The sequence below is a fragment of the Sciurus carolinensis genome, chromosome 2 (assembly GCF_902686445.1).
Source record: "Sciurus carolinensis chromosome 2, mSciCar1.2, whole genome shotgun sequence".
Lineage (NCBI taxonomy): Eukaryota > Metazoa > Chordata > Mammalia > Rodentia > Sciuridae > Sciurus > Sciurus carolinensis.
The window spans coordinates 191,125,232-191,150,821 of NC_062214.1; the positions used below are offsets into that span (position 1 = coordinate 191,125,232).

Sequence of the window (25,590 nt, forward strand, 5' to 3'; positions counted from 1 at the left end):
CTCTTGGCTGGCCGTGAAGCAAGAGCAGACCCGGGCCGGGCTGTCCCCGTGTCCCTGGCAGGCTGAGGATGGGGCCAGCCTGGTGCTCGCCCGGGGAGGCAGGAGGAGGCACGGAACAGAGAGGAAAGCCCCTCCCGCTCCTCCCGCTCCTCCTGCCCAGCCCAGGGCAGATGCGGCAAGTGCAGGTCCCTGGGGATGGCGGGGACCAGGGACGGGAGGGACCAGGGACAGGAGGGAAGGAGTTGGGCGGGAGGCTGCCCCACCCCCGACCCAAACAGCCAGGGCCACACAGTCAGCTGCTGCCAAAGAACCTAAAGTGGGTGGAAATAAGTCCCTTATTTCTAGAATTATTTGCAAAGCACCTACTACGTGCCAGGCACTGGACTAGACTCCGGTGGTGAGCAAGTTCCAGGGCGCCTGCTCCTGGGGCGAAGGCAGGCATGGATCACAACAGCAGAACTGCAGCATCGCAGTTGGGGAGGGGCCTCACCAGGCTCAAGGTGACCTGCCCACCAGCGCTCGGGAGGAGCCACGGGGGCAGGAAGCCACAGTCCAGGGCCCTCCCTTACCTGCCCCTTACCCAGCAGGTGACCTTGGGGAAGGCACTTCCCGGACTGTCACTTGCAGAAAAGGACGCCAGTTCAAGCGTGGGCCGTGGGTCAGGACACAGGGCCCGGAGCTGCTGGCCTCGTTGGCCGCCTCCTCACCCTGCTCCTCCACACCCCTGGGTGCTGGGTGCTGTGCTCCACCGGCTGTGCCACTGGACATCCTGGCCTCATGCCACTGGCCGGGGCAGGGGCAGGACAATGTGGGCGGAGGGCGTCAGGTGACCCATCTCTGCTGCCCCCACCCTCCCGGCCCCCAGCTGTGGTCTGTCCGGCCCTGCGATCCTCCCTCTGGGCACAGTGCCTGCTGGGGACCCCTCACCAGGTCGGGCACCGTGGGGCTCCTGTAGCTCTGTGTGGGGTGTCCAGTGCCCCCTGCAGGGAGCCCCTGGCGCAGCACCACCCCCGGGGGGCCTCCTGTGCCCCACCCTGCAAACAGCCCCTTCACCACCTCTGGGCTCTCCCTTCAGCCTCCCGCAGGGCTCCCAACGGGTAAAGCCCATGAGGGGCTCGGTGCCCTTGGTCCCGATCAGAGGGACCGTGCTCCTGCAGGGAGGCTCAGAGCTCAGTCTAACCCAGGACCGCGTGGCTGGGGAGGTGAGCAGGAGGCCAGGGCTACAGCGTGGGGCCAGGGCTGCAGCGTGGGGCCAGGGCTGCAGCGTGGGGCCAGGGCTACAGCGTGCGGCCAGGGCTACAGCGTGGGGCCAGGGCTACAGCGTGCGGCCAGGGCTACAGCGTGGGGCCAGGGCTGCAGCGTGCGGCCAGGGCTACAGCGTGAGGCCAGGGCTACAGCGTGGGGCCAGGGCTACAGCGTGAAGCCAGGGCTACAGCGTGAGGCCAGGGCTACAGCGTGGGGCCAGGGCTACAGCGTGGGGCCAGGGCTACAGCGTGAAGCCAGGGCTACAGCGTGCGGCCAGGGTTACAGCGTGCGGCCAGGGCTACAGCGTGAGGCCAGGGCTACAGCGTGCGGCCAGGGTTACAGCGTGCGGCCAGGGTTACAGCGTGAGGCCAAAGCTGTCGTTCACTGAGAACACGTTTCTCTCCTGCGTGCTGGACACTGTGCCAGGGTGAAGCGAGAGAGAAGGATCAGAGACAGCCAGTGCCCCGGGAAGCAGCCCAGCAGGGGCCACAGGTGTTGAGAAGCACTGCGGCACGGGCTTTAGCACGGTGAGCACAGCAAGGGGGACCATGAGTCTGCACAGCAGCCGTCAGGAGGGACACCAGGAGTGGTGTCAGGAGAGGACTCAGGGGAAACAATACTGGACTTGGCATCTCCGGATGTTAGGAGCCTTCCAGGCTGACAGAGCAGTCAGGGCAAAGAAGAGATGTGAGCAAACAAGAGGGTGAAGGCCTGCTGGGTAAAGACCAGCATTCTCGTGTTGACCAAGGATCAGGTCACCTAGAGTGACCAATGGCAGAAGAGTGACCCACAAACAAGTCAAGTTCAGCCCCCACCTCAGGACCTTTGCACTTGCTGCTTCCTCTGCCGGAAGTCACCTCACTCAAATCTTGACCTGGCCTCTAAGTTTCACTGCTCATTCCTCAGAGAGGCTCCCCTGACCACAAATGGCTTCCCAGTGCTTCCGCTTGTTCCTGTAACAAATTACTGTAGACACGGGGGCCTGAAACAACACACATCTACCTTCCAGCTCCGAAGCTCAGAAGCCCCAAAGCAATCTCATTAAGCTCAAATCAGGGTTCCGTTTCTTTTAGAGGTTCTAGGGGATCTGTTTTCTTCCTCCACCTCCCAGAGGCCACTGTGACCTCCCCTCCCGTCTTCAAGGCTCTCCATGTCTGTGCTCAGGTCTTTCTCACCTGCCACCGCCCTACATAAGGTCCCTGTGGTCACATGGAGGCCACTGGGTGGTCTAGGAGCACCTCCCACTTCAGGATGCTCAATCTCATCTGCAAAGTCCCCTTTGCATGTTCAAGGTCCCAGGGACCCGGCGCTCTGTCCCTGTGGCTGTCTTTATCCCCTCCAAGCACCAGAGCGCCAGGATTCTGATTATCTGTGTACCTGCCTGAGGCCATCTGCCCCCAGGGTGAAGCTCCAGGGGAACAGACCTTGTCTGTACCGCCCACCTCGTGTTTCCAGCACCTGCAACTCTCGACACACAGTAGGTGCTCAAAAATGAAAGGCAGGCGGGGGGACCCACGTGGCAGCCAGGTCCCTGCAGGGCTCCCACCTGAACCCCGTCCCTGGGAGGCAGGAACAGCAGCAAGCTGACTCCCCTCAAGGACCTGCTGAAGGTCGAGCCCTGGCAAAGGGAGAGGGGCTCGTGGTCAGCGGTCACCAGACAGCGGGAGGAGTCAGCCCATGTTCAGGGCCAGTGGCTGAGGAGCCAGCTGGACTTGGAGCAGAGGCAGATGCTAAGGGTAAGATGGAGAAGAGGAGACTGGCTTCCACTCACCCCACATTTTCATTTTGAACCGGACTCCACAAATCACATCGCTGACCTGGGTACAGTTCGCAGACGTGTGGGCTGAGAGACTTCCAAGACAACCTCGCCCCTGGTCAGTAAACAGCAAACTCGACTCCCGAATCACCCCCCAGGGCCACGGCAGACATTGCCAATCAAACTCGGCACGCGTTCCCACTGAGCAGACCAGGCTGGGGATCCTTCCCTAGGTTGCTAACAGTCCATCAGAGCGGGCAGCCAGGTCCCACCCAGTCATTGTGTGGGTCAGGAAATAGAGGGGAAGGTGGCCCCCCTGATGGGCGCAGCTCATGGCTGTCCCTGAAGAGCAACGAGCTCCAAAAAGCCAAAAGGCCGTCTGGGATCTAAGGTACAGAGTTGGAATTAAGTCCATTTCCACCAAGGAGTTTAAAATGCAGACTGAAAACCCTCCTGGGTGAATGTGTCCGTGAGGGATGGAGGCCTTGGGTCTGAGCTTTGCATGCTGTTGTGAGCCAGGGAGCTTTTGGAGCCCCGCCCACTCCTCGTTGTTTGTTTGTTTGTTGTTTGGTGACTGGTCTCACTAAGCTGCCCAGGCTGATCTGAACGCCCGGCCATCTTCCCACCTCAGCCTCCTGGGACTCTAGGCGTGCACCACCACGCCTGGCTTGGATGCCCATTTTCAAAGAAAGTTTGATTGTTTTCCTTGTTAGTAAAAACTCAACATATTGCTTGTAGAAAACACACAAGAGTGGAAAAAAGAAAACACCAGACGCCGGCCAGGCAGCCCCGCCGCCCAAGCCCAGCCGCCATCGGCAAGGGCAGCCGACTACCGCGCCTCCTTCTCCCGGGAGCAGGGGTGGCAGAGAACGGGCAGGACTGGCAACCAGGCTGACAACCAGGACTCCAGTTCCCTCTGGGCTGAGGGCCTGGTCCAGGGCCTCCAGGACGGGGCTGGCGTGCTGACCGCCTGGGTGCGGAGGCCCCTCCAGAGGCAGCACGAGGCTTGCCGGGCCCCACGGGAAAGCTCTGTGGGTCCTGATGTGCACAGGGACTCATCCGCAGGACAGAGGAGGCCCCAGGGCCTGTGGGGGCCACTGCCCGTGGTCCCCGTGCTTCACAGGCCCATCTGTTGACCAGGCCTGACATCAGGACACGATGCAGGCTGGGTGCTGAGGAGAAAGCACAGGGGAGTTCCAGGAGGCCAGGCGGCTGGCCGGCTGGGCCGCATTCCCCTCTCCCGGATGGAACTCCCTGCTAACGAGGCTCCCCAAGGGCAGGTCATTGCTCCGAAGACCAACAGCGCTGATGGACAGCGGGATAAGTCACCGTGACCTCCCAGAGGTGTGCCCTGTGTCCTGCCCGCCCGCCCGGGCACACTGAGGACCCTCGCTGCCTGGCGTCCTCCTCCCACTGGTCATGAGGCCTTGGGCAAGTCCCTTGTCCCTGTGGTACCACGGGCTCCCTCCTGCTACACGGGCAAGCAGCCTCGGTGGGGAGCAGAGACAGGCATGAACCCAGCTGTAGAGAACAGCGGGACCACCGGCACTGACAGCCTGGAGCCCAGCCAGAGCTCGCTGTGGGACTAGATCCAGGGTCTCCAGAGAGGCTCCACCTCCGAGCTGGCTATTAACAGCCAGAGACCATTTTAGAAAACTAGGTGGGAGCCATCAAAACGGCCCCATGCGTTTGAGTGCCCCAGGGTCATGTGGCCATCACCTCGTGACTTCCACCTCAATCCAGAGAGGAGGGGCTCTTGGGTGCGTTTTACAGATGGGAAACGGAGACCTAGAGAGGACAGAGACTGAGCCCAGGCCCCACTGTGAAACATGACAAAACCGGGGGTCGAGGAGAGACTACTAGTTTCCTCTCCCACCTGTGTCTAGTTTCTCTTCCCTCCTGAGACACAGACCCTCCTGTTCTTAGCTGGGCACCCCAGACTCTGTTTCCCAGTCTTCTTTACAACCAGTTGCAACTATATTCTGGCAAATGAGATGTACGTAGAAATGCCACGCAGCAGTTGCTTGAAACTTCTAACAGAGAGTTGGCGTTCACCCCTGACCCTTCTTCATTGTCCCTTCCTCCACTCTGCTGCCTGAAACACTAAGGTAAAAATGGCTGGAGCCCTAGCAGCCATCTTGGGTCACAAGGTCAAGAGCTACAGCAGGGCACAGCAGCATAAGACAGAAGGAGCAGAGTTTGCAGAGCACAGTTGCCATAGAGCTTTGGACCCCTGCACAGAAATACAGTTCTGTTCACAACGCTGTTATTGTGGGTTTTCTACAACTCACTAGCCAAATCACATGGAGCTGGTTCCAGTTCCCCCAGATCTGTTTGACACCAGGGCCAGCACCCTGGAATCTCAACTTCCCACCAGCAGAGGTGAGAGGGCGAGATCTCCTGGCAGTGCGGAAAGCCAAGGAATGCCACATGCGTGCTCCCAAGGCAGGCTCTGGGCTCCGACCGCTGGAGGCTGGAGTATCAGACCCCTCCCGTGGCTCCCGTGCGTCTCACTCTGCTAGGCTTCACAGAACCCTGTAAGGGCTCATTTACAAGGTAAATCTCTGCCCGGGCTCCTCGGCTCTCCTATGGTTTTTATGAGGAAGGGATTTCCAGATCAGTTCAGAGAGTGCTTGCTTATCACGTTGGCATCACGGGCCCAAAGGAGCAGCCTCTCTTGTCTCATGTGCAGCCCTGGATGCCACGTCAGAGACTGTTCAAAGGGCCACGCCGCCACCAGCCCTGGGACCCCAGAAAGGAGGGGTCAGTCCTGCAGAGATGGTGACCTCCGCCCCAGGAGCCTGACCCTACAATGACTCCCAACACACAATGTCCATGAAGAACAAAGCAGCCCTGTGCCTGGGCCAAGGGACTCTTGGGCCTGGACGCTGGCCCCGATGTCAAGCAGACCTGCCACGGGCGAGCCACACTTCTTTGCATCTACCCCCGTGGAGGAGGGTGGCAGCACAGACAGAGCAAACACCTAGCTCTGTCGCCTAGTACCCCACTTTGCAGAAGAGGAAAGGAGCCCAGAGACGTGCAGCCACCTACTCAGGTCACACAGCCAGAGTGGCGGATCTGCACATCATCCGGGTTTAGCTGACGCCAAGGCATGTTTGGAAGGAGACGTCTTGAGAGCCTCTGTTCCCACTAGACTCTGTTATTCTGGTGCCTCACAGAGAGCGACCTCCAGCTGTCCCGCACGCGTTCATTCTCCCCTCCGTGACCCGAGTGCCCTCTCTGCAGGACATTTCACACACTGGGGTGCATCAGGAGGGAAGCGGACGGAAGCAGACGGAGGCCCTGCCCTACTGGCACCTGTCTAGTGGAGAGACAGCCCGCAGGTGGGGAGCGGGGGCTTGGGCTGCCCAGAGACCTCCCAGGGGTGCTGGAAGCGGGGGGGGGGGGGGGGGGCGGTGATCAAGGAAGGCTGCCTGCGGGTGGTGATAGCAAAGGCAGACCAGGGTCTGAGGGGGACACTTCTCACCCCAGCTCCGCCAGCTCCCCACCAGGATGAGGAGGACAGGTCAGCTGCTGCCAGACCTCTGCCGTGGAGGCCTGGCCTGGAGGCTGGTCTACTTCTCACACCTCAATGTGGCCAGTGGGTACAGATTCTGGAGGGCTGGGTCAGGTCTGGGTCGCACGCAGGAGGGTGTTGGTTAACCCACACCCCAACTCTGAGGGAGGCAGGTGGTCTCCCCACTGTCCAGCAGCCAAGTCCTTCACGCAAAGTCCCAGCAGGATCCCTGGTCTAGCTGCCTGGATGTGGTCGCCTCATCCTGAGCTCCTGCCCCACCACTTCTGGCAGGGAGACCAGAGGTGACAAGAGCCAGGAGCCTGGGCAGCTCCTTCCCATGGCCTCCCAGCCCTCGGCCCTTGGCCCTCGTGTCTGTTCTTCTCCAGGCCAAAGGTCAAAGCCCAGGAGTCCCTGTCTCTGCCCTGCCCTCCCTGAGTCAGATAAACACGGCTGGGACAGGGAGGAGGGACAGGGAGGAGGGACAGGGAGGGCGGGTGGACGCCGCTGATCTCATCTGCAGCTGCTACCAGGAGCCTGCAGCTGGGCCCAGGCAGGGCCTCCCAGAGGGACCGCTCGGCCCCGGGCAGAGGGGATATGCTTCCAGGAACTTCATGGGAATCGTTCTTTGAGTCTTAGTTTCTCTGTGTGCAAAGCAGGGGAGCCAGGAAAGGCTCCCCTCCCTCGATGGCCATGAAATGCAGACAGGGCCCTTCACACGGTGCCTGACACTCGCTGGCACTGCAGAGGGACAGGTGGCCGTGCCCTTGGTTCCCAATACAGCCTCCTCCTCCGTGTGGTCCACCCGGAGCCAGAGGCGCACCTGGGACCTGTGAGACGTGGAGGTTCAGAGCTGCTGAGCCACAGCCTCTGCGGGGACAGACACCCGCCCGACCAGGCCCTCCGGGCGATTCCAATGCACCTCCGCACACCGCATCTGGGGTCAGGGCCACGCGGCTCCAGATCTCCGCTCGGCCAGCCACCGCCCTCCCTCGTCTGTCCTCAGGACGGCTGCACCTCGCCCGATGGTCCCTGCCTGACCACTGGCCTCTCCCAGCTGGGTCCTGGGACTCGTCTGCACCCCAGGCAGCCACCAGATCCCTGCCTGTGACCCAAGCCGGCTGCGGGGAGGGCCTCAGGGAAGCCCCGCGTTGGCTTTCGCTCTGTTTCATTTTCACTCTTGATTTCCACCAGCTCGGGGGGGGGGGGGGGGGGGGCATGGCTTCCCAGCCCATTTTGTTCCTGCCAAAGTACCAAGCAAAGGGAGTTTGAGGGGCCAGAAATGCACTCCCCCAAAGAAGCAGGAGGACAGGTCCGAGTTTAAAATCCGTCCGAAGTGTGGACGGAGGGCTGTGAAGGTTTGACGGGGTGGGGGCTTTCCAGGCGCCCCTCCCGCCCCGAAGGCCAGCAGCCTGCTCAGTGTGGGGCTCGCCCAGGCGGCTCTATTCGGAAGGCACCGCTGGGCAGCTCTGGGACAGGCCTACTCAGATGGCCGAGGCCAGATCTAGTGGGAGCTGGACAAGCCACTGCAGTGTGACCACAGAGTGACAAGAGCCCAGAGGCAATGCCGGTGCACGGAGAAGGCCCTGGAGGAGACGTCCCATGGCCGAGCGGAGCGCCAGCGTGCCCTCCTGGAAAGACTGGAAGGGGCGGCGGAAGACCAACGGCAGCACTTGCTCAGGGAGGGGCCTTTTTAAAAGGTGGTTGTGAGACTTTTACAACCACATAAAACAAAGGCAGCAATTGCCGCCGATGATTGACAGTGCCTGGCTCCCCTCTGAATCGCTCCACCAGGCCCAGCCAAGCACGCCACACAGGTTCCTGAGAAGCCGGACCGGTCTCCAGAGGTCCAGGGGAGCGAGCAGGCCCGGGGGACCAGGGAAGCGGCCGAGTCCAGGCTTGGCTTCTTCAAGTGACCGGTCCCACATGAGGGTTCCGTTCTAAGACAGAACACCTTCTGAGGCAGTGGTGTCCCTCCCTCCCGCCACCCTTGCCTTCTGTTTGAGAACTGTCCTTCATCACCAGCCAGTGTGGCCCCCAACACCCTCAGCCACCATTCTGACACTACCCTCAGAGCTGCTGGACCTAAGCCCACCTGTGGTCCTAGCAGATGGACCAGGGGTGCCAGTGGCCACAGAAAAGCAGATTTCAGAACCCCCGGCCAGCTGCACAGAGGCTTCCGATTTCCCTGCACCGGCGTACGAAGTCAACAGGCCTCCGCCCACATGTTGCACCTCACCTGCCTCCCAGGTGAGGACAGACTTGGTGCGCAGGACGCAGGAGTGGCTCATTCGACTCTGCAGTGCCTTGTCCCCAGTGAACCTGCCTACAGAAGTGACATCACGGCCCGGACAAGGCCAAAGGCAACTGCTATGTGTCATGAGGGTGACAAACGTCAGCCAGAAAAGGCCGAGGAGGGGGTGACCGTGGGGACAGCTCCTGCTGTGTGGGGGCTGTACGGACACCCTTTAATCTTTACAGCCCTGGAGGAAGGGCGACGGCCACAGGGCTCCACACGGGCATCTGAGGCCCAGGTGGCGGTGATGCGGGAGCAGGGGGCTTCTTTCCTGGGATGGATGTAGGGGTCAAGCTGAGTCAAGGGCAGGAGTGCCGCCAAGCACCCGGAAAGCAGGAGTAAGCAGTTCAGGAGGGAATTCAGGTCCAACCCACGGCGCAGCTGAGGAGGGAGAGGAGGGAGAGCCTGCAGTCTAAGAATGTGATCATGAAAAGGCCCTTAGAATCCCACCTGGACCTCCGATTCTAGAAATATCCAAGGGGCGACCACACACGGAGCATGCCCAGGCTTTCTCGTCATCGTTTCCTGAACAGCGAGGTACGACCACTATTCACGCCGCACTGACATGGAATGAGGAGTCGCCAGCAATCCAGGAGGAGTCACGGATTATGTGCAAACGTGGCTCCATCCACGTAAGGGGCTTGCGCATGTGAATCCCCCTCGGACACTGAGGGGCGACTGCAGGCCCACGGAGCCCTGCTGGACCAACTCCTGAGCCACACGGCACTTTCGAGTACCGTATTCTCCAAAGTCAAAAGAAACAGGGGAGATTAACTTTGATGACATAGTTTACTTGACCTATTATATTCAAAGCGTATTTCAACATGTAACATGAGACACAGCTGACATCTTGCCCTGTGTTTTACATTAAGTCCTTAAATGCCACGTCTATCTCATCCTCAGAGTGAGGCTCAGCTTGGACTGGACCACACTACAGTGGTGACGGGTATAATGGAGGAGGCAGGTCAACTCTGTCTGCACAGTTGGGAGGTTGAGGTCGAGAGGGGAGACGGAGTCAGGCCAGAGCCACGTGCTTGTCACTCAAGGACCCACACTCAATGACCATGGGTGATGGAGAAATGGAAAGAACAGGGGTTTCTGGAGACCCATGGTCACATCCTGACCCTGCCACTAACTAGTTAGGACACCATGGACCCTGTACTAAACCTGTTGGAGCCTCAGTTTCCCGTCTGAAGATGGAGAAGATTCTCCTCTGCAGTTTTTGTGAGAATTAAATACAAAATACCCGACAGGATTCTTGGCACACGGCAGTGTTGGACTTGTGGGGACACAGTGCTGAGCCAGGTGCCGACAAAGCTGCCACTGCATCGGCTTCACTTCCTTTTTCAATATTCTAATCATCCCCAACCCAGAAAATCGAGGCCTGCATGGAGCAGCCTCTCACTTGGCGCGTAGATCTGCCTGGACTGGGGTAGGGACAAGGACATGGGGGGCAAACGCAGTGCCTGGGCCACCCCAAGCACACAGGTGAGTGCAGGGAAAGCCACCCCAGCTCTGAGGGCTGGTGGCAGGGCCAGCCGCGTGCCGCCAGTGACCGGGAGCCTCTCCACGCTCAGCCCCTTTGAAAAGAAGCGGATCAGACTTCTTGGTGCCACTCATCATGGCCAGGGCCCCAGTCCACGGCTCTGCCTGCAGCTCCCAGGATGTGGCCATCTTGCCCGGAGCTCCAGAGAGGCCACCACCTTGAGCACAGCCCTGGCATCAGGGATGCGACTGAGGGAGCCTCACCGGGGGCCTGGCTCCCGCCGACCTCAGCCCCGCGCCAGCCGCTCCCTCTGCACGGAAGCCTCCACGCTCCTCTCCTCCTCCCGCTCCCCTTCCATCCATTCTTGTCACTTCCCCGGAGCCCCACCTGCTCTGGGTGGCCTCCGCCACACCTGACACAGGGGTCCTCATTAGACTCAGAAGCAATCCGCTGCTGCTGCTGCTGCTGCCACTAGATGCCCACGGGACCCTGGGGACTGGTTCCCTGCCACGAGGCAGAGAAGGTCCACTGTCCCCCCTTCTTTCTCCCCGGCGCCTTGCAGAGAGCTCGGCACCAAGCGAACACCAACAGACACGCACAGACATGGCTGCTGCACACACTCACTCGAGAGCCAGGCCTCCAGCCGCCGACGCGGGGGCGGGCCGTCTTGGGGCAACGGGAGTCTGCACCTGAAGCATGACGTCCCTCTCCGCGGAGTCACGGGAAGGGTCATGCGATGTCACGTCACTTTCTTGGACTCTTCCCGCCACTGGAGAGGGCTGGATCACAATGGACACGATTCACGGGACAGATATGATGTCAACTACTGACCTTCCAAGAGCCTCAAGACGGGAGGGTCACGTCAAAGAGCCCTTTGAGTGAGGGGCACCGTAGTCGCCTCGACCGTGTGCGGGAGTGGAGGTGGCCCTTCCCCTCCATTAGCAGACTGCCCCTTGAGTTCCTACATGCCTGGGACCCCCCCCCAAGGTGCAGTTGTCAGGGGAGGTTTTGACTGCCTCGTGACTGGCATTTTGTACATTGATTCAAAGGCCCTGACTACGCTGGGTGGGTATGTATGTATGTGTTTATTTATTGGTACCAGGGATTGAACTTAGGGGCACTTGATCACTGAGCCACATCCCCAGCCCTGTTTTGTATTTTATTTAGAGACAGGGTCTCACTGAGTTGCTTAGTGCCTCACTTTTGCTGAGGCTGGCTTTGTACTAGCAATCCTCCTGTCTCAGCCTCCCGAGCTGCTGGGATTACAGGCGTGCGCCACTGTGCCCAGCTTATATTGGGTATTTTTAATGTTCACGACTTCAGTGGACCCTCCACATAACACTGGAGGGTCTACTATTATTAAAGTCACATTATAGACAGAAGAGACCAACATACTACCAGGACACCTAATTTGGCTACAATCCTAGAGAAGAGCTGAACTTGAATCCAGGCCTGGCTTCCAACCCCTTCTGCCAGGCTGTCAGGTTGCCCAGTTGTTCTTAGGTTTTGTTCTTAGGGACCAACTGTGCCGACTTGATCGGGGCTGCAAAATAAAAAGCCATCGTCTGGGTGGTTCTGGAGCCCCATTTGGATTTGTTCTTTACTGGAATCTCAAAGGGTCTTTCCACAGGGCTGCTGCTTCCGGGTAATCCGATCCACTCAAAAATCTAGAAGATCAGGTAGGGTCAGGCTGGCAGTATCTGATGGAGGCCGGGCAGGTTAACCTTTCATCTTGATAAGAAAAGCTGGACGTGAGGAGCTGGGCACCACCAAGTCTCCCCTGGGCAGCCCGAGGCTTCTGGCTCGGGCAGGTTTCTGAGAGCCAGCAGAGTCTCCCACCAAACGACGCAGGAACCAAGTCAACCGCTCCCTCAGCGGCTCCACCCTTCTCCCCCCAGGGGCCACTCACCCAAGCAAGAAGGGAGAGCTGGCTCGGGTCCAGTTAAAACCCCACTCGGAGGAGGAGGAGCCTCCTGCCCCCAGTGGGTGACCCGGGGACCTGGGGAGAGTTCACTGAAGGCGGTCCCTCTGCCCCTGCAGCCGCACCTCACCTGGGCCCCAGGCCCCAGGGCAACAGCCACAGAAAACCAGAGAAAAGAGCCCCCCCGGGGCGCAGAACCCTTGCAACGCCCCGACTCCCCCGGTTCCATCACACACCACGGGCATCAGCAAACTTCCGAGTCTTCCAAGCTAGGGTGACAGGGCACCCACCTGAGTGTCGGCTTCCCAGCCAGCCTCTGGAGACTGGCAGGAGGACACAGCCCGGGATCCTCAGCTCAGTCATCCGCAGTGCCACGGACGCCTGCAGGGACGGTCCCTGCTGTGCCCACTGAACTCGGAGAAGATGCCGCGGGGGACGGACAGGCTCCAGAGTTGGAAGAAAGACCCATGGAAACAGCCAACCCAAGGCCTCTACATCCCGGTGGCCCTGGGAAGACACACACCGGCCGACCTACATGCTCAAGTCCCCAAGGGTCAGAATCAGTGGCGGCAGGTGCCCCGGGGGAGGGGGCGAGGCGGGAGGCAGTAAGATGAGCTGAAAGAACAGAAAGCGGGTTGGCCAGCCCCTCCCCCAGGCCTCCCGGCAGGCGCAGGGCTGGGGGTTCGTCTCTAAGGAGGCCCTGGGGATGCGGTGGTTCCTCCAGGCGGGATCAGAGGTGCCCCCACAAGCCCTCTTCCTTCTTTCAGCCGCTAGACCTCCCGCCCCACCCCCAGATGGCTGGTCTTGACCATCCAGACAGAAACTGGAGAGTGTTCCATGGGGAGCTTGGCCAGCCCAGGAGGAAAGACCCAAAGACGCTCACGTAGAGGGCACTTTTTCGTCCCCAACTCTTATGTATGAAAAGACAACCAAGAACAAAGCCACCACTAAAGAAAGGAACCCATAATATGAAACCCTGAGAGGAAGGGAAGGGGACGGGGAAACGGACATGGAGGAAGACCCACGGCCTCCAGGGACGGGCCGACACCAAGGACGGGTTGGGATTGTTCTTTCACCAAAAAGTCGCCTTGAGGCTGGGTCACCCACCGCCATTCAGTCCTGAAAAGGGGCTGAGACTCAGTTCTTGCGGGCCCCAGGGTCCACACTCCCACGCGCTGGACAAACACGAACGAGCACACGCCGAGCCTGGACGGGCCTCCAGAACGACCCCGCAGGCCTCCGGCGTCCACAGGCAGAACAGGGCGCAGCCCTCGGCGCAAATCCACCTGCAGCCACGCCCCCCCCCGCTGTCTCCGTCTGTGACTGGGATCCTGCCATCCTCGTCCTTCCTCACCCACCCCGCTGGTCCCGCTGGCCCCGCTGGCCCCGCGCTGGACCTGGCATTGTGGAGCTGTTGTCCCCACAGACGCCTCACGGCGCTCGCGACAGTGCTCCTGGGAACTCAGGACAGGCCGTCGCCCAGGGCAACAGCCTGTCCCCAGCCCCAGCCTCCCCGGAGGCCCGTGGCTGTTCATTTGGAAGGCATCCCTTTTTGTCTTAGATAAGACTCAAGTTCAAAGCCCAGACAGGTCCTCCCCTCTGGGCCTCCGTGTCTGCGTCCGAGCGGTGGAGACACCATACCAACCCCAGAGGGCCACCTGAGAGTCAAAGGACAGAGTGGAAACCTCAAAGTTATATGGTCTGCCAAAGCCAGAGGACAGGTGACCCCACGGTGGCCTCCGCTCACTTCTCTTCCTTTTCCCCATTTTTATTTGTGCATCACAGTTGCACGTGGATGGGATTCGCTGTTCCCTGTCAGCACGTGCACACACGGCAGTGACAATTTGGCCAGTATCATTCCCCAGCACGCCCCCTCCCTCCCTTCCACCACCCCTCCCCCTTTCCTCCGCTGGTCTCCTTTGATTTCCGTGAGATTTCCCTTCCCTCGCCTTTCTTTTCCTCTTTCCTCTCTAGTTTCCACAAATGAGAGAAAACATAGGACCCTTGACCTTCTGAGTTTGACTTATTTCACTTAACATGACGGTCTCTGTTCCCTCCATTTTCCTGCACATGACATGATTTCACTTTCTCCATGGCTGAATACAACTCCACTGTGCACATACGTCCTCTTTATCCATTCGCCCACTGATGGACACCCAGGGGGCTCCACCGTTGGGCCGTTGGGAACTGTGCCGCCCGGGAATGCACGCAGCGCTGCGCAGGATGACTAGTTCTCCAGGTCGGGCCATGTGGTGCTCCACACCTAGGCTTTTGATCTCCATGGTGGCTGTGCTGATTCACAATCCCACCAAGGTGTTACCTCCACACCTCCAGGTCCTGGCCATTCTCCCTCTCCAACCACACAAGACGGGCTTCTTGTCCCCAGTCTCCTCAGACCGTCCCTGGCGACCACCAGTCAGGGTTCATCAGTGGAAAGTTCAGTCTCTACTTTGCTATAGTTCAAAGCACTGGCTGCACCGGTGACCAAGCAGTCCACTGAGTCACGGTCTACCCTGATAAGGCGTGCTGACTTCGTGCCCCATGTCCCTTGCCTGTGTCTTTCTGGGGTAAAAGTCAGTTGTCTTCTCCAGCTGGTCCTGGTCCAGTGCTGGCCATGCCTCCCTCCCCCAAAATCGAGTGCCCTTCAGGTCCCCGCAACTGCCTCCACCACAACCTCCTCTTCCCCAACTTCTCTCCACCTCCTGGTTCTACCGCTCAGGAGCTCAGGAGCCTCGCGCTCTGACTGTCTCTCCAGTCCTCACTTTTAGGTGTGGACGCTGACGCCCCCCACTGGGGTCCTTTGGGAGATTCAGCACAGCATCCCACACTGTGGTCATCCCCCATCCCTGTCCCCTTAATCAAGGGCCTACAGCCAATAAAGATGGCCCCTGACTTAATGGATCTGTACACAACCTGGGCAGCACATTATACACAACAATGATCCCCCAAATCATCTTCTGAAACTCTGGCTGGAACTTCACTAGGTCAACCTGATGTCGAAGAGACCACGCTAAAGCACGGGCGCTTGTCCAGCCACACTGCCCTCTCCTTGTGTACATGGATCTCACTGAGCATCTGATTGAACTGCACCTGTGCTTTACCCAAAGAGGAGGAAACAGAAGCAGATGAAAGTGTGGTCATGGACGATCACCACCAGCTTCACCCGCTTACCATGGAAACTAAACTGGAACCCAAGAGTGAAGGTCGTGGGCTGACCCTGCGCTCTGCTAAGGAGCAGGAGAGGTCAGAGGAGACGCCCAGCCCAGAAACGCCAAGTGACACCACTCAGGAAGGTGCCCCATGGGTCAGGCTTAGGATTTTTGTCCACTCTGGGAATGAAGCCCCTGATGATTTGCACGTCTAGTCCTGGACTTCCGATGGTCAATGCATCGTGACCGAGGGACGGGAGCCGCCTGTGAGCCCCATTGGCGTGACGTTCTCCTGTTTTCTAAACAGACTTTGGTATTTCACATCAAGAAGAAGACTGCTTACCACAACAGCCAGGGAGTTTCCAGAGCTCATGTCGCTCCACACCCAGAGAACACGAGGATTGGAGCAGAGATGTCATCTCCCTCTGCCAGAGCACGTCAGATCCAAGAGTCCACACAACAGCGTGGACCTGGAGGGCACTCTGAAGCCACCCTCTTCAGGCCAGGGCCACAGAGCATAGATGGGCCCACGTGACCTGACACCCCACTGCATCTGGGTCCCTGGTGGAGTTCCTGGGCCCGTGGCCCCTCGTCGAAGGCCCTCTGTCCCTCTTCTCCAAGGCAGCTGTGACCAGCAGGATGACCTGGATCATCCAGCATCCTGTCCCCATCCTAAGATCCTTCACTTCCTCACTTCTGCCAGGTCCCTTTTACCAAAAAGGGAACGTGTTCCCAGGTTTGGGGGGTGAGGAGGTGGGCGTGTGTGGGGAAGGGGGTTGTTCAGCCTACAAGTGGACAGAGTCCTCAAGCCCCCACCTCTGTGACTTCCACCCAGGAGGGTGCAGACAGACTCAGGGAGGCCATTCTGGGCATGCCATGGCCAGGCTCTGCAGGAGGGACCGTGGGGACAAAGGTGTGGTGATGTAAGACCTTATGTCCTGAGGGGAACAGGAAGAACCTGGTGCAGCTGGGTCCAGAGGTGTCCTCCACGCCTGGAGCACACAGCAGAGCTCTGTCCACGAAGGCGTCTCACAGAGGACAGATGCAGCAGGAGAAAGGCCTCCAGCTTGAGGGGCTGGACTGGATCAGAAGCCCCACAGGCAGGGAAGGCAGTGGCCCCAGCAGCCAACGTGGCAGACGCACGCCAGGCAGGAGAGCACAGGAAGGCCGCCAGAGACGCTGCGGCCAGCACCCTCGGACGGGCGGTGCAGGAGGGGCGAGGGGACCATGCCACCTGGGGGCTCCAGTTCTGGCAGGTCATCTCCAGGCCCCCTCCACCTGCCGCCCCAGTTCTCAGCTAGAAGGGCTCCGAACGCTGCTTTTTAAGTATGTCATAGCATAGAAGATTAAAAATAGTCCAAAAGAGGAGAGGAATATAAATACCGCAAAGGTTCCAGGCTGCACGGAGAACCCCCCAGGAGAGGGAAGCAGGAGGGGACATGACGTCATCAGAGCCCTAAAGGTCTTCGCCGTTGGACCCGAGCTCTGCAGGAGCTGAGGCTGGTACTGATCCACACCAAAATAACCCCAAGTCCTCCTTGGCCTTTTGTTATCCTCCAGGGCTCTGGACCGCAGTCGCCAAGAAGCAGCGGATCCCAGCGCTCAAGAAGGGCAGACGCAAGAGGCGCGTCACCTGCACCGCCCTTCTGGCCCCGTCCCTGTGCTCCTCTGCCTCTGACTAGGCTCCTGGTGGATGAGCCCAGTTTTAAATCAGGCACAGAATGTCCCCCAGGCACACGGTCAGCCCTTGGGCAATAAGGCTAGGCTGTGTCACACGTGACGAGCTCCTTACTGTTGTCACCAAGGGCCTGAGCCTGGGTTTAGAAACACAGTCGCCACCATCCTCCAGGAAGTCCTCCAGACGGCCACATTCTGAACGGAGCCTCCAGAGCTTCTTGCTGCCAGCACCCGAGCACACGCCTGCTGTCCCACCAGGAGGCTGGCCAACCACGCCCGACTGACCCAGCCTCCTGGACCCGCGCGCTCCGCCTACTGTGGAAAGTAAGGGGCTCCCGTGACCCATGGGTGTTAGGATGGTATCGGGGCCTCACCCTGGATTTCTTCTGGATGGAATCCAACGGGCAACAGCAGTGAGAAGGCAGGCATGGCAGCAGTTTCGAGCCAACACCTCCATTCTGAGACCTGGGGCGTCTCAGCGCCTCCATCCTGGGCCACTACCAAGACAGAACAACTGACTTGGCAAAAACACTCACCTAACAAATTCGCATGGCTGGCACCCTAAGTTAAACACGATGCACACAAACTCCAACAGACAGACACACAGACACCTTTCCTTTACTGGGAAAATTTTATTGTTTCTCTGTTCCTTTCCTCCTTTTCTGGTAAAGATTTGGGGTTTTGTGGATACTTCCCTGTCTCAACTCTCAACTCTGTCCTAATCCAAAAGTAGCCACTGACAATATGCAAATGGGTGGACATGGCTGTGTTCCAATAAAACTTTATTTACAAAAGCATGCGACCAGCCACATACAGTCTCTGAACCCAAGCGTGTGAGTCCTGGCTCTGTGAGAAGAAGAAAAGCAGACCCATCAGGAAGGGGAAAAAACTGTCAAAGATTCTTTAATGTCACATTTATGATTTTGGCTCAGCTGTCTCTAATTCCTTCTGTGACTGACACAATGTACCACTATTTTAAAAAAATGGGGGAAAAAAACAGGCATAAAGAGGAGAAATGAAAAAAAGGTTTCTATGGGAACCGGGAGTTCATTTTTAATGGCTCAATCACTAAAGAGACAATCACTTTATTTTTCTCTCGTCCCCTCAGACGCAGGGCAGGCGTGACCTATGGTCTGTTGGGCGGGAGGACTTTGCCCAGAGCCTCTGCTGCTCTGGTCAAAAATTAAATGCCAGCGTGTTCCAAGGTCAGGGAGGGCAGTCCTGGAAAGCCAGGCCTCTGGGGCAGAGGCCCACCTCCCCGGCGGCAGATCTGGTCCCACGCTCAGCTCCCCCATGAGACTGCCCGGCCAGGGGGCAGCGTGTGGCATCAAGGCCGCTGCGAGCCACAGCTGGCAGCATGATGCCATGGAGCACCCTCTCCTGGCTCTGCGGCCACGAGGGCGTCCCTCTGGCTGCTGACAAACCACCTGCTGGATGAGATGGGTCTCCGTGTCTCCCAGCCCTGAACGTCCTGGTACAGACCCGGTCAGGATCCCCTGTCTGCTGATGGTGGCTGGTCACTCAACCTCCCTGGGCACTTTCAACTCCATCCAACTCGATCGGCCAAGGACAAACCAAGAAGGCAGGTCATCTGCCATTGTGCCCTTTCATAGGGAGCCCGGGGAACCGCGCCTTCTTCTGCACAGGCCCCTCGGTGCAGCTGAGCCTCAGCACCTGACAGCAGAAAGATTCCAGGACAGCAACCGCGATGCTCAGCTGGGCCCAGGGCCACACACCGGGGTGCCAGGGACCGGATGCAGATGGCTTTGAGGGGCACACTCTGCCCAAGACCTACCTAAGGGTGGGCTTGAGCCCCTGCTAATCCAATGCTCTCGCTTTTCAAACGAGGAAACCGAGAAACAGCAAGTGAAAGACATTCCCCAGGAGCCCAAGCAAGTTAGCGACGAATCCAGGCCCCCACCCCAACCCCTCAGGCTTCGGCCTCCTGTCTTGGCTGTGGCTTTGTGGACACAGTGCTGCACCTGGAAAAGCCCCCAGAAGAATCCACACGAGCGTGTGCCCTGCCACCTGCAGCCCAGGGTTAACTCAAAGCCTGTGGCCTTGACCCCAGTAGACAGGGGAAAGAAATCACAGGACTCATCCTGAGAAGCAAGCACAGGCCCAGGGGCAGTGCTCCACCCAGCAGTTCCCCAGGACAGAAAACCTCTGCATCTGATTTGCTTTTGATTTTTCAACAGAAACCTCCAGGGTACTTGCTGTGCCCTTCAAGAGCCAGGGAAGCGGAGGCGGAAAGGGCCCCCCGGGCTCCTTGCCTCCTTTGACCTGGACCTGCTGCTGTGTGCACTGGACTAGAGATGGGAGGGTGCTGGGCAGGGAGCAGAGGGTAGATAGGGGAAGAAGACCAAGACGCTGCTGGTCCCGGGGTGGACCAAGAAGCACCCAGGTCCCCACTCTTGCTCCCAGCTCCCCTGCTGGGCAGCCCTGCTGCAGGCCGTGAGACCCACTAAAGCACTTAGCAGGGAAGTATTTGGGCAGGATGGGGGTGGACTGGAGGAGGAGAAGCAAGGCTGGAGCTGGCAGAGGTCTCTGCGGAGTCCCCGCAAGTGCCAGGAGGGCCTGCACCCCTGCCGAGCCAGTGCAACAGGAGCAGGAAACCTGGGCCGGGACGCTCCCCTGCCTGGCCGGGAGCTGTCTTCAGGTGAACCAGGGGCGTGCCCCCCACTAAGGTGGTGGTCAGCCTCCGAGGCCCAGACCAATACCTCTGGGAGGCCTGCACAACTCCCAGGCCAGCAGCCCTTTAACTGGGCGCCCAGGACACCTGACCCACAGGATGATTTTGGTTAGCCTCACCTGGGTTCAAATCCCAGCTCCACGGACAAGTCACATGACCTTGGTTGGGTGAACTCTGCCTCAGGGTGCGGATGTTGCTTAGGCAACAGCAGCCGGCAGTCCCCAGAGAGCAACGACAGACGCTTCCCATGGGACCCCTGGAGCAGCAACGGGAAGAGCCTCACGGCTGCCCAGCCCCCCTCCTTCAGCTCACCTCCCGCAGCCAGGTCCAAGGCGAGCCAACCTGCCCAACAGTGAGGTCAAGAACCGCAACGTCGGACCCCCAAAGTACCAGAACGAGAGAGAGGAGAGCCAGAACCAGCGCCAAGCTCTGTGCTCTTAGGATCAGATCGGCAGAGCCGCCGGCCAGGTGCTGTGACAGTTGGCACTCCCCGAAGGCAGAGACCAGCTCCTCGTTCTCTGGGGTCAGCAGCATGTGACAGCACGTGTCCACCTACACTACTCAGAAGGGCAGTGGACTTCTGGGGTGATGGAGGCTCCCACGTGAGCAGGAGCACCTTGGAACCCTGGCCTGACACCCCACGCCACTCTACAGTGCAGCCAGCCCAGGACGGACGCAGCAAAGGAGCCTTGTCCTGGAAGGACCCGGGAGCCCTCCTGGCCTCCAGCCCACGGGGACCGAGGCACAGATCTGCTCCCATCCACCTCTACGCCAGCTTCGCTCCACCAGGGAAAGGCTGCCACCCTGCAGTTCCGTCCTCTCTCCTCTGGAAAGGTCAACAGCTTGGGCCACCCCCAGGGACTTGCAAGGGACCCTGCGAGGGTGGCACAGGCAGTCTCTGCGCAGAAGGACATTGTGCTCTGCCAGAAAGCCCTTGTTCCAAACAACTTTATGAGCTGTCCATCTAAACAGGCCAATGAGAACCGCGTCCGCCATGTGTCCAAGACAGAGGGTGGCGTGACGGCTCCTGGGAGCCAAACCGGCCTCCAGAGACAGATCAGGAGTCCCCATTCCGAGTTCCCTGGGGGATGAACTTGCATCACAATCCCAGTTGCAGAGATTCCAGAATCCCACAGTTCAGGGGACAGATAAAGGCCGGCATACAGACAGACAGACAGAAAGATAGAGATCTCTGACTAACCCGTTCTCCCCTGACACGCAGTCTGAGAGGCCGGAAGTGCAGCGCTGTGTCTGATTACTGACCCAGAACCACCCTGTCCCAGGACCAGCAGAGTCCAAGCTTTCTGAAAAGGATCAGGACCGCCAGAGCCCGAGAGCTGTACTCCCTGTGACTACAGACCCCGGGGCTCCCGCTGTACCAAGCCCACCGTCACAACTGCGGCACAGGAGAGGACAGCGGTCCCAGCGGAGCAGCCCCTCAGCTGGACTCCACTGCCTCCCGGGCCACCACCCACACGGCTTCAGTCACACGAGGCCCTCGCTGGAGGCCCCATCTGATCATCCAGACACATGGGGCTGCCTGACATCCACCAGCTGGTCTTGCAGATGATCGGAGCTCTGCGTGGGGACCTTCTGGACTCGGACCTTTAGTGGGGACTTCCTGAGCACCACAGAAGCAAGGAGAGAAATGTTAAGCACCCGGTTAACACACAGGGAAGCCAAGGAGAAAATCCGGAGAACACAGTGCTGCCCCAACTCCAGCCTCTGCTCAGCAATGCCAGCAAAGTAGCCACACCTGACTGTGCGACTCTACAGAACTAACACCCACCCTCCCCACAGACACAGTCAGTCAAACGGTGGTATGTCCACACAGTGGAATAGTACTCAGCAAGGAAAAGTACTGACCTAGGTTTGCACTAGTATAACACTGATGGAAAAGTCAGATCAAAAGAGAATGTATTATGTCACTTAATTTTATATCACATTCTAGAAGCAAAACGAATCTTCAGTCAAAAAAAAAAATCCATCTGAATAGTGGATAGTGATTACCTTGGTGGGGGTGGGGGGTGTTACTAACTGGGATGGAAGACCAGGCTTCTGTCTAGGAAGCTGGAAACCTCCATCTTGGACCAGTTGATTACATGGGTGTTCTCATACCCCAAAACTTCAGCTTACAGTTAAGATTAAGTGTACATTATACATGTGCAATATGTATGTAATGAACACAATGTATATATACACAATTTAGAAGTTTTGATGGCAAAGCTCATTGGTGTTCAAATGATCACTGACATTTACGTAGAAGTGAGTCTGTTCACTGTAGGTAAACTTCAGGAGCCACCTCAAACTGTCCCCACCCTGTGCAGTAAGGAAAAGCACATACTGCTGAGCTTCCCTTCACTCAAACTGATCTTTACACTGGGAGTCGATCCTGGAGGACTGCAGGAACTTACTGCACCAAGCTGTGGTTAGCACATGCTCATTAAACACCCAGTGATCGCCTAACGCAGCCATACAGACACACACGCACCCACGCACCCACGGAGCCCAAATTAAACACCATCTCAGTAAGAGAAGATAGTGCCCACCCCTAAACAGGACGTCCATTCTCCTCAGGCAACAGGATCAAGGCACTCTGCTTACTATCTAAAGGGTCATTTGCAACATGCCCTCTCCCACCCTCCTCTGACACAAATCAGGGCCAGAAGAGATCAGGAGTTCAGAGCACCCAGTCTTGGGTGCCCACCCCAGAGCCTGCCCACTCCTTTTCAAGTCACCTCTACCCGCATGGCTCCTGCCCAACCTGGGGTGGAGTAGGTCCACGTGAGCTCCCAGGAAACTTTTTATCATGTGTAATGTTTAAACTTGGCTGCTCCCCACCCCCGCCTGCCTGCTGCAGCTGCCCTCTAGCAGCAAAGCCACTGGACCTGATGCGGAAGGGCACCCACCTCCCACCACCTCTGCCCAGGCCTCCCAGCTCCTTCCCAGCCACCTCAGCCTTGGACTCTCTGGAACCCCAAGCCTTCAGGGAAAGAGGCTAAAGAAACTTCACCTGCACAGGTCCACATGGGCGTGAACAGGCCGGAAGTGGAACTCCAGCTCCGCAGAGCCCACCAATGGAAAGAGAAGAAGCTGGGAAGGACCTTCCACCAAGAGCAGCTCTTTCTTGGGACCGTGGGTTGGGGGGACAAGTATGGATGATTTTTTCCTCCCTTCAAATACTTTTGTGCCTTCTGAGTTCTCACACCGAATAAACTCTTTCCAAAGATCAACGCGCTTCCTCCGTGGCTCTGCCAGCCGTGGCCCTCGCCGGGCAGGCTGCCCACGGAGTTTTGCTTTCACCCAGTCTCAGCTGCCCCAGGATGCAGACTTTGGTGCCAGCCTCCTGTGGCCAGGTGGGTGAGGCAGTTTGGGCAATCCTCTGCCCTGCGCTCTTTGGAGAGGGCAGCTCCCTGAGGGCAGTGGCGGCGGCCCTCGGCCCCAGCCCACCCCCAGGGCGCTCCCTTCCGCGGCCGCAGGACCTGGGGAGCGCGCGGTCCTCCGCAGGGCCACACACTCTTGCTAGTTGCACTTCTCCCCTCCCTGACCCGGGCCACCGCCCCCAAGTGCCCACGCGCAAACTTCTCCAAACTCGCAGCTGGAGGGAGGTGGTGACGTCCCCCTAAAGAGACAGGACCCCCGCACGTGCGCCCCCGCCCCGGCCGCCGCAGGTCCCGCGCCGGCCGCGGGGTTCCGGGGCGGCGGAGCGCGGGCGCCGCGTACCTTGCAGGTTCTGGACGCGGATGTCGCTGATCTGCCCGATGAGCTCCTCGCGCTGGAACCAGTCCCATTCGTGCGCAGCCATGAAGCGCGGCGGGCCGGGCGGCGGCGGGCGCGGAGATCGGGCGGCGGGCGCGAGCGGCTCGCACCCGGCGAGGGCGCCGCGGGGCCGGGCGGGCGGGCGGCCCCCGCCTGGGCCGGGGCGGGCGGCGGCGGCGGGCGCGGGCGGCGAGCGGCGCCCGGCTGCGCTCACTGCCCCGTGCGGGGGCGGGGCGGGGGCCCCGGCGCGGAGGGCGGGGCGGAGGCGGCCGCTCGGCCGGCTCCTTTTTTTCCCGGGTGTGCGTTGGTTGGATTGTTGGGTCGCAATCGGGCGGTGATGAGGCGCGGGGTCCCAGCCCCCCCAGATTGTGATGTCTCAGGGTGCGGTGGGCCGGGTGACGCAAGCGGGGGCGCCGCGCAGGTCCCAGGACCTGGCCCCCGAGGCCTGGCCGGCGCGCCGGTCCCCCTGCACCCCATCCGCGGGCCCCCGCCTGTCCCCAGCCCTGCCGGCCCTGACCCGGGGGCCAGGGACAGTGGCAAAAGCCCGCGAGGGCGAACCAGCGTGCAGATGGCGGTGGGGAGTCCCCGCCGAGGGGCCTCGGAGAGGGGCGGCTGTCCTTGCTTAGCTGTTGGAGCCATTTCCGTTCAGAAAAGAGACCTCAGCTTCCCAGAGGAGCCTTAACCCCAGGGGCTGGGCTCCTGGGGGCCCCGGCCCCCAGTGTCCAGGAGCTCACTGGAAATGTGAAGACCCCTCTCTGGTCCCCCTACCCCGGTCCTTGTAACTCTGGAGAACTCTGGGTCCTCCCTTGTTCGGGGCCTAGGACTCCTGTTAACGTGTCAGAGTTCCGTGTTGGTTGGACGCACAGAAAGAGCGAGGCCTGGGGGCATGGAGTTTGCTGAGAAATGACTTAGGGGCCTGAGTCCCGGTCTTCTGCTCCCAGCGCAGGGCTCTGCCATCCCAGACCCCCAGGGCCTGACAGAAAGTGGCTTTAGATATGGGGTCCTCGGAGGCGGGGATGTGGGCAGGCCCAGGGAGCGTCGAGACACACCTGCGCTCATCGCGCTGTGTTCAGCCGGGCGCGGGAAGCGCAGCCACTGGCTTCATCAGCCACGGGGCCCTGATGGAACGGCCCTGGAGGAGAGTGGGGGGTCCCTCAGGTCACCCATCCCCGGGAGGAGCCCACAGGCAACAAGCAAGGAATCTCAGAGCGGGGGAGATCAACTTGGGGTAAGGCACTGGGGTGGAGGCGAGCCCGCAGAGGTGCTAGGGCTGACCTTGGCCTGGAAGGGAAGAAACCCCCCTGCTGGGATCCCCACCCAAGGGTCCCATCAGGGCCAGGTGCCTGAGCTCAAGCCGGCCATTGGCAGGACCAGACTTTCCACTGCCTTGATTCCTAATCACAGTTCGCGTCACTCTCCAGGGGACAGGCCTGTTTCTGCCTCTGCAGAGCCCAGGGTGGTAGCCAGGCCTCACCCAGTCGAGCCCCATCCGCTAGCCTTCTTCCTGTTTATACACTTCAATTCATTTTCCGTAATTGTTAGAGGCCAACGTTGCCCTGAAAATGATTCTTCTGAAAGCAAATGGCGGAGAGATTCAGGCCCTTCCTAAAGGGGTGGGGTGAGAACCTGGCCTTGATCGGCGTGTGTGTGGATGTGAGCTGCAGGCTAGGCCACTGTCCCCTACAGGATGAGGTTCCTGGGCATGGGAGGCCTCCTTATCTGGGGACGTGGCCCAAGCAGTTACAACTCCTGGCAGGGAGGGGCCGAGGTCTCCGCTGCTTGAGCACCTGCTGTATACCAGAAACTCGACCCTCACCTCAGCCTGAAGCTCTGCCTTTCCTTGAAAGTTTTCAAAAGGCGTGGGAGCCAGCCTTGTGAGTGGTGGTAGGTTCCTTCAGAGGCAGGGTCAATGGAAGGGCCTAGATCTTGCTGGGACTGTTCCTCTCAGTCCAGATTAGGGTGGCTCTTGGGGTGCCCTGGATGTCCTCGTATGAGTGAGCTGTAAATGAAAGAGCAGGAATGGCTTACCCCACTCTGATTTCCTGGCTTACATGGGATCTCTCTCTGTCACCCACGCTCCTGCCCTTATGCCTCC

The 25,590-nt window shown here is 59.5% G+C and overlaps 1 protein-coding gene across 3 annotated transcripts in view; it reads right to left on the bottom strand.

Annotated features, from left to right (window-relative positions):
• The window catches only part of Clmn (calmin), a 94,153-nt gene extending 70,489 nt beyond the window's left edge, over nucleotides 1-23,664 (bottom strand). For all 3 annotated transcript variants that reach the window (XM_047539200.1, XM_047539199.1, XM_047539201.1), the window contains exon 1: nucleotides 23,460-23,664. In XM_047539200.1, coding sequence (XP_047395156.1) covers nucleotides 23,460-23,541 — 82 coding nt within the window. In that variant the 5' untranslated portion in view covers nucleotides 23,542-23,664. The remainder of the gene's footprint in view (nucleotides 1-23,459) is intronic.
• Nucleotides 23,665-25,590: the final 1,926 nt, after the last annotated feature.